General features: G+C 39.4%; 1 protein-coding gene and 3 non-coding genes across 4 annotated transcripts; all 4 read right to left on the bottom strand.

Moving 5' to 3' along the window:
* Nucleotides 1-182: 182 nt before the first annotated feature.
* On the bottom strand, nucleotides 183-5,573 carry LOC137198430 (uncharacterized). Its single transcript, XM_067612281.1, has 3 exons — nucleotides 4,719-5,573; nucleotides 1,018-1,076; nucleotides 183-798 (listed from the first exon to the last, which is right to left on the bottom strand). Exons 1-3 carry the CDS (start codon nucleotides 5,388-5,390, stop codon nucleotides 717-719), a joined length of 813 nt encoding a protein of 270 aa, XP_067468382.1. The 5' UTR covers nucleotides 5,391-5,573; the 3' UTR covers nucleotides 183-716.
* Nucleotides 5,574-16,280: 10,707 nt separating this feature from the next.
* trnat-ugu (transfer RNA threonine (anticodon UGU)) lies at nucleotides 16,281-16,354 on the bottom strand. The gene has a single exon. It is a non-coding gene; the product is annotated as a tRNA-Thr (tRNA).
* A 1,593-nt stretch (nucleotides 16,355-17,947) lies between these two features.
* Nucleotides 17,948-18,021, bottom strand: trnat-cgu (transfer RNA threonine (anticodon CGU)). The gene has a single exon. It is a non-coding gene; the product is annotated as a tRNA-Thr (tRNA).
* A 1,002-nt stretch (nucleotides 18,022-19,023) lies between these two features.
* trnat-ugu (transfer RNA threonine (anticodon UGU)) lies at nucleotides 19,024-19,097 on the bottom strand. Its single transcript has one exon. It is a non-coding gene; the product is annotated as a tRNA-Thr (tRNA).
* Nucleotides 19,098-19,732: the final 635 nt, after the last annotated feature.

Genomic DNA, 19,732 nt, shown 5'->3' with positions numbered 1-19,732 from the left:
CCTCCACAGTTCTGGGTACAGTTCTTACCACATCGGATGTTGGTAAAAGCCAGATCACATGGAAATATTACAATGCTTCTTTGTGTCATGTATGCTAATAACTACCAAAATATAGACAATGTAAGGTTTTTATAACAGTATGTTAATTTAATAGATAAGTATAACAAATAACACAGTAAAAATATGATTATTTAACAAAGAGCAACAAGCAAATTACAATAAATGATACACATCAACATCAATTTACCCTAACATTTGCATTTAACGTCAAAACATGCATTTAGGTTCAAGTAAACTTCAAGTAACCATGGGTAGTGCTCACATTCTCAGTCTTTAAGTGGCTTTTTTTTGTTGTTTGTTAATGTACATCATTTTTTCAGTTATGTACAATCCAGCCTTTCCCCATCTGGCCTGCAACTCTGTCTCCTCCAAATGTTAGTTGAGAAGCCACTCCTTGACGCAGACTGAAAAGAAAAACAGTGATAAACAGTGATGGTTCTGTCACACCAGGACAAAGAAAAAAAAAATAATACTCCATATCAAATAACCCAGTCCTTGGCATCCCACAAAGACCACATGGCTACTTCTACCAAGAATGACATAACTTTCAATGTTTGGAGTTTCTGAGTTTCTGTGGGGTTGAAGGCTGCCTGGTGGTTTTTGTGGTGGGGCATTCCTTCCACTGTAAGGCTCTTTCCCCCCAGTGTTTTAGTGCCCTAGAATGCCACTGCCAACTCCTTCACAAGGACTCCTTCTCCAGGCCTCCTTGCTAACTCAAACTTCTTCTCCCAAGTGAATCTGACAAAATCCAAAACAAAAACAATCAAGGTATTAGGTTGTACATATGCATACAAAAGTCACAAATACTTTAAGTGTAGTTGGGGTTCTTATATTAACCAATGCAGAAGTCTTAGAAGAAGTTTAGTTCTATATACTATGTGTTAAGTTCTTTAAGTTTTGTAGCTATGCTTGTAGTGGCAATGTATACATATATTGCAAACAGGACGACTATTGTACCTTGTCTCCTTTTGGAGATACAGATGATTCCACCACATTCTCACTGCCAGACTCTGCAACTATATAGAGCAGTTATTCTCAAGAATCTGTGAGGAATATTTTTGTTGCATCTACTTTGTAAATTCTTCTTTGGGCTCAGTAATACAGGATCTTTTACAGTTACAAAGAGAACAAATATATCACAAATAGGAGAGATGATGGAAAACATGATACTCCATCTTAATTGTTCTAAGATGTTCTTCATGTGACAGCTGAAGCACTCCAACACGACTTATAGGCTTCCCCAATCCTCTATCCAAAGCGGTGTGCTGAAACTTTAATTTGCTATATGCATAGCTGCTATTCCTAGAATTTTAATGTTTAGTCTTTATTTCTTGGCTCAAATGTCAGTTTCTGAACAGTTGACAATTGTTTCATTACAGAGGGGAAAGTTACCAAATATGGAATACATTCACCCCGCAAGTAGTGCCAGCATTATTTCCAGTTAACAGGGTTGCCATGTAGTCCAGACGTTCCTCTCCCCAGCATTGTTTTCCAGCTCCTCCTGAGGGATCCCAAGGCGTCCCCAGGCCAGATGAGATATATAATCCCTCCAGCACATTCGGGGTCCACCTCAAGGTGTCCTACCAGTTGGATGTGCCCGGAAAACCTCCAAGGGAAGGTGCCTCTGGACTACTTGCTTAGCCTGATGCCACTGCGACCCAGGCCCGGATGCTAACACTGACGAAGACGTCATTGGAATATTAGGACATCTTCCAGCTAATTTGAAATTATGCAACAGCTGTTTGTGGATATTTATTGATGTAATATTGTGTTTTGGATTCAATATTTTACTGGATGAGACTGACTGAACCATTGTCAATGTAACAAGACTGTTTTTGTCAGAGTTGTATCAGTCAGTGGAGTAATATGAGGTTTCATGGGTGAGTAGTGTGAATTTTGTAATTGTTTGTTTGTTTGTTGGTTGCCTGACAGAGGTGTTGATTGTACCGCCTGTTCTGATTGTATCTTGAAATGGTTTTGCATCAAATGAATCACAAGAATCTTATCTTTCCAAAGATGAGCATGAGTGCCCACTTAAAGACAGGACTTGTGTTCATAGCATAGTTGTGTACTTAACAGTGCACACCATTAACATACATGAGGGGGGCAAAATATTAGGAACACTTTTGAATATCATGCACCCCAGGCTGTAGTCTGAGTTAGCCAATACGTGTCACTGTTGTGCTGTCTATTGTATAGAGAATTCAGCAATTCCTGCTGTTATTCCTGCAGGTTACCATAGTTTTGAGATTTGTTTGTGGATGTATTTGTCACTGCCCGATCTGTGTTGCGAATGCGCGAGCGGGTCCACCATCTTGGACAACTATGCAACACCACTTGGACAAACCACATGAGTTTATCAGAGTTGAGTTTATCAGAAAGAAGAATGAAGAGGAAAGTAACATAATGACTGAAATAACGTTGACATGTTAACAACAGTGTTTTCACAATTTTGTAGGCTATTTTTTGTATGTTGTGCATAAGAGTGTATAAGTCATGTATGAATGAATGAATGAAAAATGTATTATTGTGTCATGCATACAATTGTATGCCAAGCCCCTATGGGCTCACAAGACATCATAAATTCAAACAAGCCAGGACCAGAGTACAGCGTATACAAATACTAGAGAAAGAAAATAAAGAAAGCATCTTTCACCTTCAGATCTTCAGATCAACATTGAGTAGTACAGAACTTCTATCTAATTTACTGACAGAAGCTTACTATGTATTACTGAAAAATCTACACAAATATTTATTAAACAGCTATCTTGCCTTCTTTTCCAGGCTTTTGAGATAAAGTTAGCAGACTTAAACACATTAAAATTAAACAGCCATTGCAGTTTTTGCTCATCTGAACACAGAATATTTCAAGGTTTAATTGAGCGATTTCATGGAACAGTAACACTTTTAAGTCATCATAATTTGTGTGGTACAAAAGAAAATGGGACTCATTTTCCACTTCACCCAAATCGCACAACTCACAGTTTGTTTTCCTCTGGAATATTTTTGAATCGACCAACCTCAATGGCCAGAGGAAGAATACATCTCTCAACTGTGCAACGAAAGAGCTTTGCCTTCTGGATAGATGAGATGTAACATATAATTCAGAGCCAAAATTCTGTTTGATATGCACATATGTCCTTAATTTTGGCTTTGACAAAATTTTTTCAAACCATTTTTCTTCAAATTTCAGTAAAAACTTATTTTTAATGTTGTTAACATTACACCACAGATTATTCCACCATCTCCACCTCCTGTATTTTATACATGCATTAATTCTTTTTGATGTGAACTTGTACTTTTGGATCTGTGAATGTTTTTAGTGTTCAATCTTTCTAGTATTCAGCACTGATCTGTACCTGAATCAGATAATAAGCTTTGTGGTACTTTATATACTTCTGTAAACTAAGAAAATACATGAGAAACATGTGTAAATCATGTGATGTGATATACTATGTGATACTGGCTATTAAAGATCCCCTTCAAATGTGCTTTCAGTGTAAGTGATGGGGGCCAAAATCCACAGTGTGTCCACACAGTCATTTAAAAGTTGATGTGAAGCTTATATGAGGCTTCAGTAGTCTGAGTTAGTCATATCAAGTGGATATCTGCCACATTTAGTCTTTTTAGCATCAAATTCCCTCTTTGTGTTTCCTCGGACAGTGTTTCCCTGTTGAGCTGTGGTGGAAGTATAGTAACAAAAAGAGGGACTTTGGCACTAAAAAAAGACTGTAACGTTGAAAGATATCTACTTGATTTGACTCATTTGGACGGTTGACGCTTCAAATTAGCTTCAGATAAACTTTTAAATACGTGTTTGCACAAAAGAAGGTCTGTGGATTTTGGCCGCCATCACTTACATTGTAAGTACATTATGAAGGGATCTTCTAATGGTGAGCATGAACAGGAGGAACGATTATGATTTATTTGGGCACCTGACTGTTTTAAGACAGACTTGACAAATTGTGACCCTGTCCTTTAAGTAGCTGCCAGTAGTTCTCATCTTTCACCACTAGATGTAAGTAGACCCTTATAAACAAAATGTAGCTGATCTCAGTGGTAATATTCTAGTCTTACAGAAGGTTTGCTGGTGTGAAGCTAAACCTCAGTATGAAGTATTTTTGAAGTTATTAGTCAGTCAGATGATAAAGTTACACTAACATTCAAAGTGCTGCTTATAAGACTTTTTTGGATACAATGTCCTTAACTATTGGAAGTGGACCATACAGGCCTGACACCATTCCTTATCCATCCACCAGCCCCAGAACACCAGCTCCTCCTTCCCCACCACAACAGGGGCCCAGGCCTCTCCACAACTGCCCACCTTTGAGACCCCCTCCTGCCCTACCACAATGACGACTCTCTCCATCCTGGAGAGGGACGTTAACAGACTGCTCAAGAGACAGAACCCCCTGCAAAGCAGCTGGACCAGACTCTGTCCCTCCCTTCACCCTGAAACACTGTGCTAATCAGCTGTCTCTGGTGTTCAGAGACATTTTTAACAGCTCACTGACACATGCCATGTACCAGCTTGCTTGAAGACCTGCATCATCATCCCCGTCCCCAAAAAACCAAGGACTACAGGACTCAACGACTACAGACCCTTCGCCCTGACCTCTATGGTAATGAAGTCTTTTGAACACCTTGTACTGTCCTACCTTAAAACCATCACAGACCCACTCCTGGACCCCCTGCAGTTCACCTACAGAGCCAACAGGTCTGTGGGTGATGCAGTAAACATGGCCCTCCACTTCATCCTCCAGCACCTGGACACTGCAGGAACCTATGCCAGGATCCTTTTTGTGGATTTCAGCTCCGCCTTTAATACCATTATCCCAGCTCTGCTGCAGGACAAGCACTCCCAGCTGCACGTGCCTGAGTCCAGCTGCAGGTGGATCACCGACTTCCTTCTGAAAGGAAGCAGCACGTGAAGCTGAGGAAACACATCTCTGACTCCCAGCACTGGTTCCCCTCAAGGCTGCCTCCGTTCTCCACATCTCTTCTCCATGTACACCAACAGCTGCACCTCCAGTCATCAGTCTGTCAAGCTCCTGAAGTTTGCAGATGAAACCACCCTCATTGGGCTCGTCTCTGGTATAGATGAGATTGCCTACAGGTGGGAGATTGACCATCCTGTGACTTGGTGCGAACAAAACAACTGTGCTGCTATGCTGAAAAGGTGATTGTCTGCAACCTGCCTTCCCTTCAAGGACATACACGCCTTCAGGACACTGAGGCGAGCAGGAAACGTTACTAGGACAAGGGGAGGACATTTCTCTTAGTTTGATAACATTAAAAGTAAAGTTAGACTTGTCGGCTTCCTGACTCATTTTACAAAAGATGAGAGAAAAAGAGAGAGACAGAGAGTGAGCAAGCTGAGAGCGCGCGAGAGAGAGCAGCAGTGGTCAAGTGAGCAGGGAGTGAATTAAGAGAGGGAGTGGCAAAACAAAGGAGTGAATCTGAGAAATAAAACATTATTTTCTGTTTGTTTCATGGCAATTACATTCTAAAGTACAAATAAACATGTCCACACCTCCGCACAACCCTTAGGTTACGTTAGGTATTAGGTGTGAATGCAGCCTTACATGTAACCTAGGTGTATGAACGGTACTAAAACAAAGTTTACTTTGTTTCACCATCATCATGTTACAATTATTAATCTTACATAGCCACAAATAGATACATTATGTCATTGCTATGCATCCTGCAAACAGCTGTTGTCCAAAACAAATGCACAAGCTAGCCAGATCAAGATTTTTATGATACAAGGTGGTGGTGCTCATGGGAAATGCTTTCTTCATTCCATTAAACACTACTGCTTTTGTCCACAGGGGCTGCAAAAATCAACACAAAATGAAAGTTCCTTGTAATAACTTTACTTTTGTGTACATTTTTGACTGTTATGCACCACAACACAAAGACAGATTCCTTGTATGTGCAAACCTACTTGGCAATAAACCTGATTCTGATTCTGATACTGCAATAACACTTTTGGAGGATGGACATACACATTTTCTGATGTTTGTTAATTTTATCACAACAAAATATATATCTGATTCAAGTAAGAAACAAAGTGTCATTATGTTGCTAAGCAAAGTCAGGGGCAAAAAGTTAGGATGATTCTAAAGGCCTGTGACTGAAAGGGGTCCAAAACATTATTAGAACATTATTAGAACACCTATCATCATTAATGTTTTATTTTTTTATTTTATTTTATATTATAATGTATAAAAATGATTGTTTCTTTTTCTTTTTTTGTTTTTGACAAAAAGTCCTGCCCCCAACCTCTGTATGAAGAGTACTTGCTAGTAGTGAATTGCGAGTGAAAAAAATCTGGTTTCTACAAACAAAAAGAAAGACAAGAGAGAGAAAATAAAGGGTGACAGCGTGTCACAGTTTTTCACAAAGACAGGTGGTTGTTGTCCCTGAGTGGTGGAAATTAACCTGTTAGCTTAGTCCATGGTGACAGAGGCTACTTTTGCTCCCCTAACATTAGTTATTTAATATCTTTACAGAAAATTGAGTGTTTGTGGACAAACTTTTAGCAAGCTATTCATGGTAAATCATTTGTCCCTGCCCTGCCTGGTGCCAGGCCCAACAGATGCAGCTTCAGGCTCAGCAGTCACCCCATCCTCATCCCCTTACCAATGAACAAGGCCCACTCACAACTGAAGAAGGAAGTGAGCAGCATTCTGTTAAATGACATGTCAGATGGCATGATTACAGGCGGTCCATGGGAATTCTTTTTATTATTGTGAAAAAAAGAAAAATGATTTCAGTGGTAAGAATTGGTAGTATACTTAGTTCATATGTATATTTAGTTCAAAAATCTGCCGCTGATTTTATTCGTTTGCTATATCATTCTATAAATAATAATGTTAATTTTATTTTAATTTAAGAGGGTAATGCATATTTAAGTTATATTTATTTATTTATTTATTTAAGTTATTCATTAATGTTAAGATAATTTCCCACTCAAGAATTAACCATTAAAATTACATTTAGACTGTAAAAGATGGCCTTTAGCATATTTCCTATAGAAATAGGTATCAGTCTTGCATCAAATGGTAAATTCCACTCTATGCAGAATGTTGCATGCATGTCTGCACAGTGTTATATTTTCACAGCTCACTGTCAGTAAATATCATACGGTAAGTACTGGACTACCAGGGGGTTGCAAGCCTGCAAAGTTTTTTAAAGCTTTGAATGGGTTGACTGGGTTCTGGAGATGTGGTTACAAGTTGAAGGAAATGGTCCTGGCCACATGGATCTTCTGGGGTTCTTAACTGCCCGGATGGCGGCCTTTTCTCCCCGCTGATGTCGAGAGGAGGTTCTGGATGTAATGGGCCGGTGCTGAGGGGCTTAAGAGGAGCTTCTACCCTCTGACCACTGGGATCCTGCATGGCATTGCTACATAGGACTGTCATCCAAGGCCATTTATCGTATCACAGAGCATGTGCCTTGAAGAAATTTAATCATTAGATACCGGGCTCTCACCTCTCTCATCATACCTAAGAAGACTAACAGAGTGGTCCACATGCTGTTGTCATCATGTTGTCATCATCATGTCTTAAATCATTTATTTATTTTTGTTAATTTAAAAGCAGGCAGGCACATTTAAATATACCGAGTCTAAAAATACTGGACCATGACTATAACCATGTTTAAATTTGAGCTGTAGAATCAAAGCAAACTGACCCTTAGGCTGATAAAACCTCCAAAGTGTCAGAGAAAGGTCATGACCTCACATGAAAATGAGCTTTTACAGTAGCTACAGTACATGTGCTACCATAAACCAATGCATTGTTCGCTTTCTAAATAAACAACCAAACTTTAAAATATCAATAAAATGAGGGAAGAGCAGCGTTGAATGCAATTAATATTCTGCAGATTTCTGTATGGAAGATGATTGGATGGGATCTAAAAAGCCAGTGAAAATGAAACATGGAAAAAAGGTAGACATGAGTATAAGAGCAGTGAACACAAACAAGTAACAAATAAGAATTAATGAAAAATTTGCCTGAAGTATATGACACACATGCAGTATGAAGAGAAAACAATAAATTAATTTACAGCTTGTATCTAATGATGTATCATATTCACATTACCAGGTTTACAGAGGGCCATATATTGCAACCTTTAATTTAGGGGGGACATGTCATGTTTCTTGTGGTTTTCTGTTATTCTCATACTGTTATGTCAGATGTCCATGTTAAATATGGCCTCTGTTTCATAGCTTTTGTTGCTAAGTTAGTCCACTTGAAAATTTTGGATCGGATTTGGGCTCGAACATGCATGGATGTATCTATGAAGTTTCCATTTTGAACAGAAAAACTGAGAAAAAGAAGTGAATTCCTACTACTGTAGTTTGTTTACATAGCCTCTTTGTAAGTAGCAGCTTCCGGAAGCTGACCAATCAGATCAGAGTGGGCTCATCGGGAGGCGGGGCCTTAAAGAGACAGGAGCTAAAACAGCCTCTTTCATACAGAGGCTGAACTGAGGGGCTGCATAAAGATAAATAAGGAGATTTTAACTGTAAATCATGCAAAGATATTCCAGTAGAGTCCCAGAATATAAAGCAACTGAATTACTGTAAATTATATCAGCAAATAGTTTGCATTCAAATCAAATATATTCACTTCACAGAAAAGGGGTATACAATGCAGTATTAAGCAATGACCATCATGTTTAATGCACACTTGTGCTCTACCTCCCCCTCATAATACCCAACCACACTGAGAGCCTCTCGTATGTGCTGTGGGCATTGTTCACTCCATCCTTCTCTTTCAGATGGCAATAAAAGCTCATTGTGGTTGTTCAACAGTGAGAATTAAAAAGAAGCCATGCATCCGGTGTAATCCTTGTCTGAACCACTGATTTCTAAGCCAAGTGCTTTCACTCTGCTGGGATAAACAAAGAGGCTTCTCTCTGCCCCAAGGCCCTGCTGCAGTCAGAGCATCCTGCAGGCTGACGTTTACTTTGCTCCGTCCACTTCCATTTTCTTTTATGTGGCAAAATGAAAAGGGGACATAATGTCGGGCTTTTTCATTACCAGTAAAGAAAAGGAACTTCCTTTGACAAAATGGAGAGATCCTTGTTTATCCCTGCTGTCTGGCAGTTTCACCTCAGGTGAGGACTCCCTGGAGCCACTTCAGAGGACAGGAAATGTCTGCAGAGGTCTGAGAGCTGCACACACATGACCAGAGGCAAAGCACACTCTGGAGGAAGAAAAACAAATCTGAGGATTGTTTTCTTTTGTTGCATGCCTGCACAAAATCCACTTTGATGTTGTCATAACTCCAAATTTATATGTGTCCCCTGGAAAGCTCAATCTCCTGTATTACAGAGGAGTATGAAAGTGACTGGTTAAAGTTACAGTATTTTATTTTTGTGAAGGTTAAATTGAGGCTTTGGTTATTGTTTTTGCTTCCTATATTAGTGGCCCCTGGAGGATGCATGCTATAGTGTACCATGTCCTAAAATACGTGCACAACAAATCTTGTGAAAAATGGTGAAAAATGATTTAGGGTGAATCTTGCCCAACAATTGAATATTGAAACTATTTACATTTGTGTGGGGTTTTTTTGCCAGCTTTTTTTCTAAATTTCTAAGTGGCTATACCAGTATCACTGGAAAGAGGGTTCCACTCACATCCTATGCAGGACATCAGACTCACTACTTAGTGGTCTTGATCCTGTCTATCACTCATCTTTGCATTTATTTTAATTGTTGGAACAAGAACTCATAGCTGTCATTCTAATGTTCCTTTTCATCTCTGAAGCCATTCTTGGTAAACTACTGCTTTACCTTTGTAAAATGTTCTTTCCTCTAACAGCTTTAAGTGCAGATCATCTCAATGGATAATCTGCAGAGTCTGCTCTGAAGTTGGTAAGACTGCATTTTCCTACTCCGTGGAATTATTTAAAAGATAAACTTCATCTGGAAACGTTGCCTTCAAATCAGACAAAAAGTTTTATGAGGAATGTAATTGTTTTAAAAAGTCAAGTTTCATTTATCTCATAAAGTGTTCATGCCCTGTTTACTGTGCTGTATTTGTTCTAAATTAATGATATGTGTTCTTATGGAATTATGTGATATACTGTTTCTTGCGCTTCAGTTTGGCTGAGTCTCTCTTGCTAAAAGTTATAATATATTTGAAGATTTAAAAATTAAAAATGAAATTATCTACATCAAAACCAAACAAAGCCATGCTTTAACAACCACTACCCTTTTTGCTCTGAGTGATAAAGTTCCCTAACAAGTTAGATATGTCAATGCCCTGATAAAACACTTCCATTCTTCATTTTTGTCACTTAAGGTGCACTTCAGCAGTCCAAACGCCTTTCTGCTCAACCCAATGCTGCTCTCTTGAGACCTGAACAATTTCAGTCATGGTGCCCTTTTATCCATTTTCACGTCTGCCTCTTGCAAACTCTGTATACACTTCTTCTACAACCTTTGAACCTCACTCTTTAGTCCTCTTTAGTCCAAGTGTTGTTTTTCCCAGCAGACGTCAAAGCCTTCTTTACTGGCACAGCATATCAGTCAGCTTTCTGCCAGCCTGACATGTGGGAGTGATTATCTGTTCTTTTGGTATGTCCTCCCCTCCTCTACCTGAGTCTTCTTCCCACAAAGCCTCCGCTAAAAAACCCATCTGATTTATAGAGAACATGTGTGAAATATCACAACAGGATATCAGGTAGAAGGGGAAAGTCTGGGAGTATACTCACTCTGTACTGACGCAGGTGAAGTGTTAGAAAAAATGCAAGAAATAGTAATAGCAGTAATAATTATATAGAACTACTAAATGTGTACTATACTGTGATAATGTTTATATCAAATATGGTTGTTCATGTGCTTCGGACCTTCCATTGATTCCTACTGAAAAAGGGGGATGTGGTAAATGAGTGAAACAGCACATAGCAGTAGAATTGAAGGGTGGTTGTGTTTACTGGTGATTCACAATGAATCACAGAGCAAAGGTCACATCTTGCAGGTAAGTGCAGTAATTTTGGCTTACAGAGGTTTGGTTCGGCCAGGCACAGTAATACTGTGAAACCCTCTGCCATCTGAGTGGGAAATCAGCAGAGGAACAGAGGTAGAAATGTGTCCTGGCAAACTGTGCTAATTGATATTCTTATATTAATAATAGATCAGATGATTATGCATAATGTGAAAGGTATCACTTGTAGTGACAACCTCATGCAGATCATTAACTTTGCAGTTCCCATCATCTCCACAAAGCTAGCATCTTTCAGCTCACTCTTTTGGTTTTATTGTTTTGGATTAGTCTCAGTGCCCTCATCAATATGGTTTCCAACAGCAGCAGGCAGCTGTTTTCAGCTGCAGCAGTTGGCAGTGACCAGATATTTTTCTCAGCAGTTAGTGGAGATCAAACCAGAGCTACAAGAAGAGGGAATATTGGACACAAACACAACTCCAAATCAATGCTAACGTTGCTGTTTGTCTGTTGGATGTATAAATACGGAACTGTTTGCTGTCAAGTTCACCATAACTTAGAAAACTACTCCATCAATTTAGCACTGCACGCCTATAACATTGTCAGACTCATAATGGACAGTTTAGTTTAGTTTTTTTAAAGTATCAAAATTTTAGCAGAGCCACAGTTATCTTGTTTTTTCCCTACACATTCCTCTTACTTGCAAAAACCTAGTCCAACTCGACCACTGACAGGTGTTATGCTTAGTGTTGGGCAACCATTCTACCAGTTACTCTACATTAAATGAAGCTCCACTACACTCCCCAGAGAAATGTTGCAAGCTAAGCTAGCAAAAGTTAGTTCTTTTGGGTTTTTTTTTTATTTTTTACATTGAACCAACTTCAATTCAACTGCAGTTCAATCAATACATTCAAGCCCATATTAAAAAATCTACCAAAGATCAATAAGCTCTGTGACCACTGAGTCTAAACTTCATCTATGGTTTTCTCATAAGCGCAGGTAGTCTTGTTTTTAATTTGATAAGTTTACATTATTAATGTCTAGTTGACATTGTGGGTGTATGTGATGTGCTGTTGTGTGTAGCTTTGTATTTTGTATTTTGTATAATGTGTTCAGTGTGTTTTTTTGCTTTGTACTGTTTGTTGTTGTGCTGCTGTATGTTTTGATTGTGGGAGACTACGGATGTAAATTAGCTTTGAGCTAACTCTGGGACAGTGCATCTTTTGTGTGAAAAACTGTACACTGTCCCAATAAATAAATACAATTGCTAAATGCCAAGTCAATGCTTTCTCACTGATCAATAAAACTGTCAGTCAAACAGATAGGCAGGCAAAAAACTGTTTATTATTATTGCAAATGATTGTTTATTAAACAATACGAGCCCCGTCAGTCTCTCCTGTGCAATTGTGCTTCTCAGATATGTTTTTATTAGCTACATCAGACTCACCTGGTAATATGGAGTGTTGCTTTATAAATAGAGAAAGAAGTCACAAGGGCCTTTCCTCCATGTCCACCATGTTGTCATCCTCTTCTTCAACTTACTGTCTCCTTTTTCATCTTGGAATAACAAATCCACCAAATCAGTAAAATAGGAGCTAAGGTACTTCTTATAGTCGTATGAAAGCTGCACTCCACTAAGGGGAGGACTATGATGGGCAACCACTATGTTGGTTTCCTGGGAATTGATGGGTTTGATTTGTTACTTTTATAGGCTGTTTGCAGGCGCAGATGCTGTGGCAGTGTCAAGGCACCTCGTGACCCCATGTCCCTACTGATATGTACACCATATATGATGATGTCAATGCAGTTTTACTCTTTCACTGTTTCAAGATTCCCCCATAACATCTCAAAGGTCTACATGAGCCCACCTGGGTGGGAACCCTGGCAAATGTAGCCATATGGTGGGAACATGGGCAGTTCTCATGACAGTATCAAGGTCCACCTTGAACTCTGTCCCCACTGTCCCAATGACAGAAATACACACTCATGCCAGTTTATAGTTTCACTGCTTCAAGACACCCCATAACCGCCTTGTATCTTTATTTGACGCCCTCTGGTGACTTTAAAATCCCTTTGAATAAGTATGGGTCAGATTTGACCTGGAACACCCTCTATGTGCAAAAATGTATACCAGCTGCACAAAAATAAATCATTTTGAAATATTTCCATTTTTGTATATTCTGGGCCACTTAAGGAGAAGTCAGAGAATAGCAGAGATAAGGAACGGTCTACAGAGGTCTGCTAACCTCACAGATTTTTTTACTTTTCAGATTTGTAGTCTTCAACCCCAACCCCAACCAACCAATGTGTTATACGCTGTGGTCAACATATGTATTAAAAAAACTGAAAAGATAATCAGTGGGTTGGAGGACATGCACTGTAGTCATGGATGGATTGTAAGGCGGTGAGTAATTAAAGATAAAATATTGAATATTTTTCCAAAGTTGTTCAAATTTTTAAAAAGTGACAGCCCTAAGAGGAGGGAATGATTTCAAGCTCTCTCTGATGTTCTTTTCCTTCTTCACACAACTACTTCTTTTAAATTTCTTGTGTAACTTGATGCAACACCATGAATGCCTTTGAGGACAGACGGTCTGAAAGTGAATGCCATTATCCTCATTTTTACGATTATCACATACCCCTCGCTATGGCCGCAGGGTTTTTGCCCATCATAGACCTGGTCAGACGATGCATTGTATGACCTAATGCATTTGAACCAAACTAAAACCTTTAAGTGCCCTCAAGCCCTTTGGTCCCTGGGTCTGTGCCTGGTAGGCCCATGTGGTGTTTCCATCCATAGTGAGTTGCTGTCAAGATGACAGGGTCTTTCTCTGTGCTACTGAAGTTTGACAGGATTGTTATTCAGCTTCAGGTGAAAAAGACAGTTTCCAAGGAAGGTTGAAAGAAAAAGCTATGTGAGTGGCATTACAAGTGGGTCTAAAATGGGAACATAAGCATCAGGGATTTCCATACATTTATCATGCCCTTAGTCTCCTCTGTGCAAACACCACCTCTATCTTTGATGTCTGCCATATCAAATTCTGCATGTGTGCTGTGAAAAAACTCAGAGCGCGTGATTTATTATCCAAGGGGCGGCGCACTTCATCTGAAACAGAGGCACATTGGGGAAGATGTGAATTTGACTAAGACGAAAAAAGGCAACTGTTGGAAATGTAGGCGCCTCGGAGGAACCTGAGCTCTCAGCATGTAGCATGGCAAGCTGGATTACCACTCTGATCCATACTCCCTGATGTAGTGGCAGTGAGACTGAGGTTCTGATAGACAGCAATACCCTTGATAGTATTCACTGTATCTGCTACACCCACTGGCATGGAAACACGGTAAACAACAGCCTACAATGGGGTTAGACCAGGTTTTAGAAAATGCAAAACAAAATAAAACTGAAAGTCTTGTTTTGTTGTCTAAAACAATAAAAGTTTGCCCTCTGGGAAGCATTGGTGTGCCAGTAAATTTCAAAGCAATCTGCCCATTAGATTTTTGATATATCTTGTGTAAAGATAGAAACTTGCATACAAATAGAAACAAAATAGAGCTGATTGTATCTTAAAATAGAGAAAATTCAATGTAGCAATGTAACACAATTAATATAGTAAGTTTTGCTAACTAGGTTTGTATCATAAACATTGTTAATTGTCCCAGGATTAAGCTGATGTTAGCCAACTGTTTCTGTTCATTGATCTGTCTGAGGTGCATAGATTAGGAAACTCAGTAAAATCAGCTCTTTCATGGTTGCCCAATACATTTCCTTCATTGTGGTTTCTGTGGTTGCCATGGTCACATGGTGAGCTGAGGCAGCTAGATGGAAAAACAATCATAATCTCAGACGGCAAAGAGCTGTGTATATTCACAACAGTGTTCACATTGAAAACAATGGAGGCAGGGGCTGTTTTTCTGTTGCACCTTGAAGGTCAGAGTTCTTGAGAACATTAGCATGTATCCTCTGGGGATTATGAATATCCACAGCAAATTTCAGTGTGGCAGTTGTAGCCCTCAGTATAACATAATGCATAGTGCACTAAGCAGACATGTAGAAAGGCAGCAGGATAAGCAGGTAGGATAATTAAAAAGGACATATTTCATTATCTGCGAATCCAGTGCCACTAGATGCAGTTCTCACCAGCTCTCTCTGGGCCAGTGCTGCTTGTGTTTTTACATGCTAAATTGTTAGCAATCTTCTAGTCTCCAAGTTAAAAGAAACCCTTTTTCAGCTTGAAGATCTAAAATTAGTACCACAGCTTTACAGAGCTGTATTAGTCCTGCATCATGAGTTGTCCAGCTAAACAACAGGTTTAATTTAATTGTGTCTATCAACTATAAACATAAAGTAGACACTGCTGGCATTTGAGCCTAGGATCTCCTGTTTACAAGAGAGGTACTTTGACCAATTAAGCTACAGTGCCTGCAGTTGGGTAAAGACTACAGGATGAGGTAAAGTTCACAAATAAAACACCTCTGTCATGCATGTTGAGTTAAAGAGCAGCCCACTCATGGAGATTAATTGGATAGTGTCTCGTAGCTGTGGTTAACATAAGATAGAAAAGTGGCAGCACTCCTGTGTGTTTGAACTCAGGATCTCTTGTTTACAAGACAGGCGCTTTTGTCAGCTAAGCTACAGCACTTGATGACGATGATGATAAAAATGTACACAAGGTAGTGTCTCAAAAGCCTTTGGGCTCAAGTTTGCTGATAACGTTAGCAAACAGAATTGCTGCTTCAGTCCCTCAATCCAACCAGAAATTATTCTACATGCAAACATAACCTGCCTATTGACTGGGAAATTGTAAACCTTACCCAAAAATGACTCTAAGATGGGATTGTTAATTGTTTTCCAATCAAGAAATAATATCAATCATGAAGCAAGCCATCATTCATTGTACTACCCATAACAGCTCAGCCTCCAATATAAAGGTATAAATCAATATGTGTAGATGTTTGCTTGCTATCATAAATGGTAAGAAAAGGTGCTGACATCAGCTTTAGATTAAAGTAGTTTGTGTCTCCTTCCTATTCCTATATATTTATTCTATTTTCACTTTATTTTATGTTATTTTTATTAATGTTATCAAGTGGGCTTATGTTATATTAATGTTTTTACATGCTTTTATGTCTTCTTCACATGAAGCACTTGGTGCATGTAAATTCTTTTGTTGTAAAGCACTTTGAGCTGCATTTCTTGTATGAAAAGTGCTATACAAATAAAGTTATTATTATTATTCAGAAAGGTGCTATAGACTTACTGAGGCACCACTGGGATTTGAACCCAGGATCTCCTGTTTACAAGACAGGTGCTTTGACCAACTAAGCCACGGTGCCTTTAGTGACAGCTACCTGAATGCATCCTTAGCTTTGGTTTCTGAAGGGTGTCTGAATGATCCTACATTCTGGGTGCATCTTTTGGAAAATCCAGTCTCTCAGTATGGGACACAGCCATTTTAAAGACTCCTCCAAATGCGGCCAAGAAATGCAGAAACATTTTGTTGGGAGAACCCTGTGATCTATCCCTCAGCATACCATAATCCATTATGCAACAGCAACAACAAAACAATCCCCTAGAGCAGTTTGATGACAACATAAACAGTGATGTTAGTTTGGTAATAAAGCATAAAGTCCTCCTACAGACCTAAAGTATCATGCCGCAGAAGAACCTAATCCGCAGATGGGTTCAAACCACTAGCCTTTCAGTTGACAGCTGAGTGCGCTGACTGATTATACCACAGGACCTTTCAGCAAGACCTCAAGGGATGATCAGTACCAAACTAGATTCCAAGATGCAGAAAAAGTGCTTTTTAATATCTCTCAGATGGAGTTATAAATTTCATCTGTGGTGGGAGTGACTTTTATTCCAACCACATCTCAGGTCAGAGGTTTGTATCAGTGCTTTACAGAGCTATGCTAGTCCTGCATGTTGAAGCCAAGCAGCTAAAGAATCTGACCCACTGACTGCATTTAATTGGCTTATTGGTAGGTTTTGTGGGTATTGTATACGTCAACACAGAAACATCAGCAAGGCATTACAGGGTTTTGAACACAGGATTTCCTGTTTACAAAATGAGCACTTTAACCAACTAACCTAGCAGGAAAGCTCCTACACAATAGATTCCAGTTTTTAGATTTCACAAAAACATTTGGAGTCAACCTAAACCAACCAAAAGACCGAACAAATTTAGCTGAGAATAACAGTACTTAATTAGTACTGTCGATTGACTGTATATAAAGATGGACGACACGTCTCCACTTCCTACCGTTATGCAAAAGTGAAGCCAAAATATCTCCTTTCCGGGAGCTGCCATCTTGCTTGTGTGATATCATTTGGAGCAAGAGTCTGTGCAGTAGAGTAGGGCATTGGGATGACAGCCTGCGGAACATGCTCCTGCTGCCTGATGGAGGTTTGAAGGCAGTTTGTCACAGCTGTCAATCATGACATGGAATCCCCTTTTTATGTCATTAAATATCTAATTAAAGACAAACGTATAAGAAAAATGAGCACTTGGACAAACATCAGTATGATAAGAACTACCTAAAATGACAGAAACCATCTTTGGGAAAAATTTATTTGATGTGTACTTTGATTTTTTAGTTTGGCTTAAGTCCCATCCCTTTATGTGGAGGAGGCGGGACTTACGACCTATACTGCAGCCAGGGGGTGATCGAGATGTTTTGGCTTCACTTTTTGGGAGCTGTCATGACATCTATATTTAAATGCAGTCATAATCTGAAAAAAATTAAGCAGGCTGCCTGGCCAATTGATCCTTCTGAACCTGGCACAAAACAGCCGGTAACATCTCAGCCACTCAAAAGGATGCAATCTGTGTAGATTCCTTCTTTTGTTTACACTAATTTATGTGCTGAGCTGACAGAAGTTTCATGATCACAGTCCACACAGCTATGGCAGAACTGCATAAAGGCAGGCACTGCTGGGATTCGAACCCAGGATCTCCTGTTTACGAGACAGGTGCTTTGACCAATTAAGCCACAGTGCCATCAGTTTTGTGCTCATTTTAAATGTGATTGGATACCAAATCATACCAGCTTTTTACATACTGGTTTTTCAAGAGTTTTAATAGAAACATCTAGAGCAAAGATTGCAAACAGTGACTAAGATGATCAGTTCACTCAAAATCTGCTGAGATTTGTCAACACTCTACATAACAGTAGTGAAGCCTACAGAACCACTTTAGGGAAAAAGTCAATTGAAGACCATAATAGAGTGTTCAAGTGGTCCTTCTCAACCTCTAAAATAGCGGATATATATATCAGATTTACCTGGTGACTAACTGAATGGTGCCGTGGCCATTGGTGACCAGTAAATACAGCACTGGAACTGGACCAATGAGGGAGAGAAATTAAGGGAAGGGAAAATATTCAGATATAAGTTTTATAATTATATTTATTTATTTCTAATTAATCTAGTACATTGTTTGCCAGTTGTTCATTATCTGTGAAGTTAAATGTCACAACCTGTGACAATTTAATATAGAGAAACATACCCCAGTTTCCCAGTGGTCTTAACTTTCTATCTTTAGCTTGGAAATATTTAATCTGTTGGTGGGCTCAAAGAACCAAGATCTCAGTAACAATTGAGAATACTGAATGATTTCACGTCAGTACTGATTCTACCTGGACAATGTTACTCTACCAATGGCTATAACAATGTTTCTCATACTGTCACTGCCTGGCTCTAGACTGTGGCAAAAATAGGTAGTCACACGGGTATTCAATATTTTAAAGTATTTTTATTTAAAACTAACCAGGCCCAGGTGTGTCCCTTGCTGCTAATCAGTCTGCCCTCAGGTACATATTCCTGCAGACAGAACACAGCTGCAACAAACAAAACAAAGGGGCTGTCACAATACTACTAGGTTGTTCAGTGCAAGCTCCCTGGTCTCTGGACAAGACTGTAGATAATTGCATCAGTCTTGTGTGTTGAGCTCATGGTGTTTGATTGGCTTGTGTCTTATCGCTACAGATTAACAGAAACATAAAGGCACTGCTGGGATTTGAACCCAGGATCTCCTGTTTACAAGACAGGCGCTTTGACCATCTAAGCTACAGCACCTGATGGATGAGTGATGGGTTACGTATTAAGTGTAGCATCTCAAAAACTTTTGGGTTCAAGTTAGCTAACAGCATTTCTGTTTCAGTCCCATCATTCAACAAGAAATGACGCAGCCAATTGCTGTGGATCTCGCCTGAAACTAGTTCTAGATGGCGTTGTACGAGGTGGACACAAAAAAACATAAAGCAGGTCCTCATTCACTGAGTCAGTTATTGTTTTGCCCATTACAGCTCAGCCTCCAATACAGTATGGAGTCTGTGTAGATATTTGCAACTGTTCACATGAATGGATGCCCCTCAGTAACAAAAGACCCTTCATTACTACAGTACACTTCACTTAGAGCTGCATTTAATGTATTTGGTTCAGGAAGTGTCAGACAGGCACTGCTGGGATTTGAACCGAAGATCTGCTGTTTACCAGACAGATGCTTTGACCATGTAAGCCATGGCTCCATCATGTTTCTGCCTTTTGGAGGCAGTATAGTTCAGGTTGCCATCAGTCACTGGTAGCCTGAATACAACACTGAAACTACATGAACAAAAAAGTCTCTGCAGGATGTAAATAATGGAAGCCAGACATAAACTCCAGTGTTTGTTCTTGCAGTCTTGACTTGCTGTTAATCTCTAGGCATTACA

Source organism: Thunnus thynnus, chromosome 15 (assembly GCF_963924715.1).
Source record: "Thunnus thynnus chromosome 15, fThuThy2.1, whole genome shotgun sequence".
Taxonomy (NCBI): Eukaryota; Metazoa; Chordata; class Actinopteri; order Scombriformes; family Scombridae; genus Thunnus; species Thunnus thynnus.
This window is presented reverse-complemented; position numbering and strand designations above follow the sequence as displayed.

Bases quoted from the DNA above. Each gene is read 5' to 3' on its own strand.
- LOC137198430 (XM_067612281.1), bottom strand. From the start codon at position 5,390: ATGAGTCAGGAAGCCGACAAGTCTAACTTTACTTTTAATGTTATCAAA. The intron at 1,077-4,718 runs GTAGGACAGTAC...TGCTCTATATAG, and splicing joins GGGTCTGTGATGGTTTTAAG to TTGCAGAGTCTGGCAGTGAG. The intron at 799-1,017 runs GTACAATAGTCG...GGATTTTGTCAG, and splicing joins TATCTCCAAAAGGAGACAAG to ATTCACTTGGGAGAAGAAGT.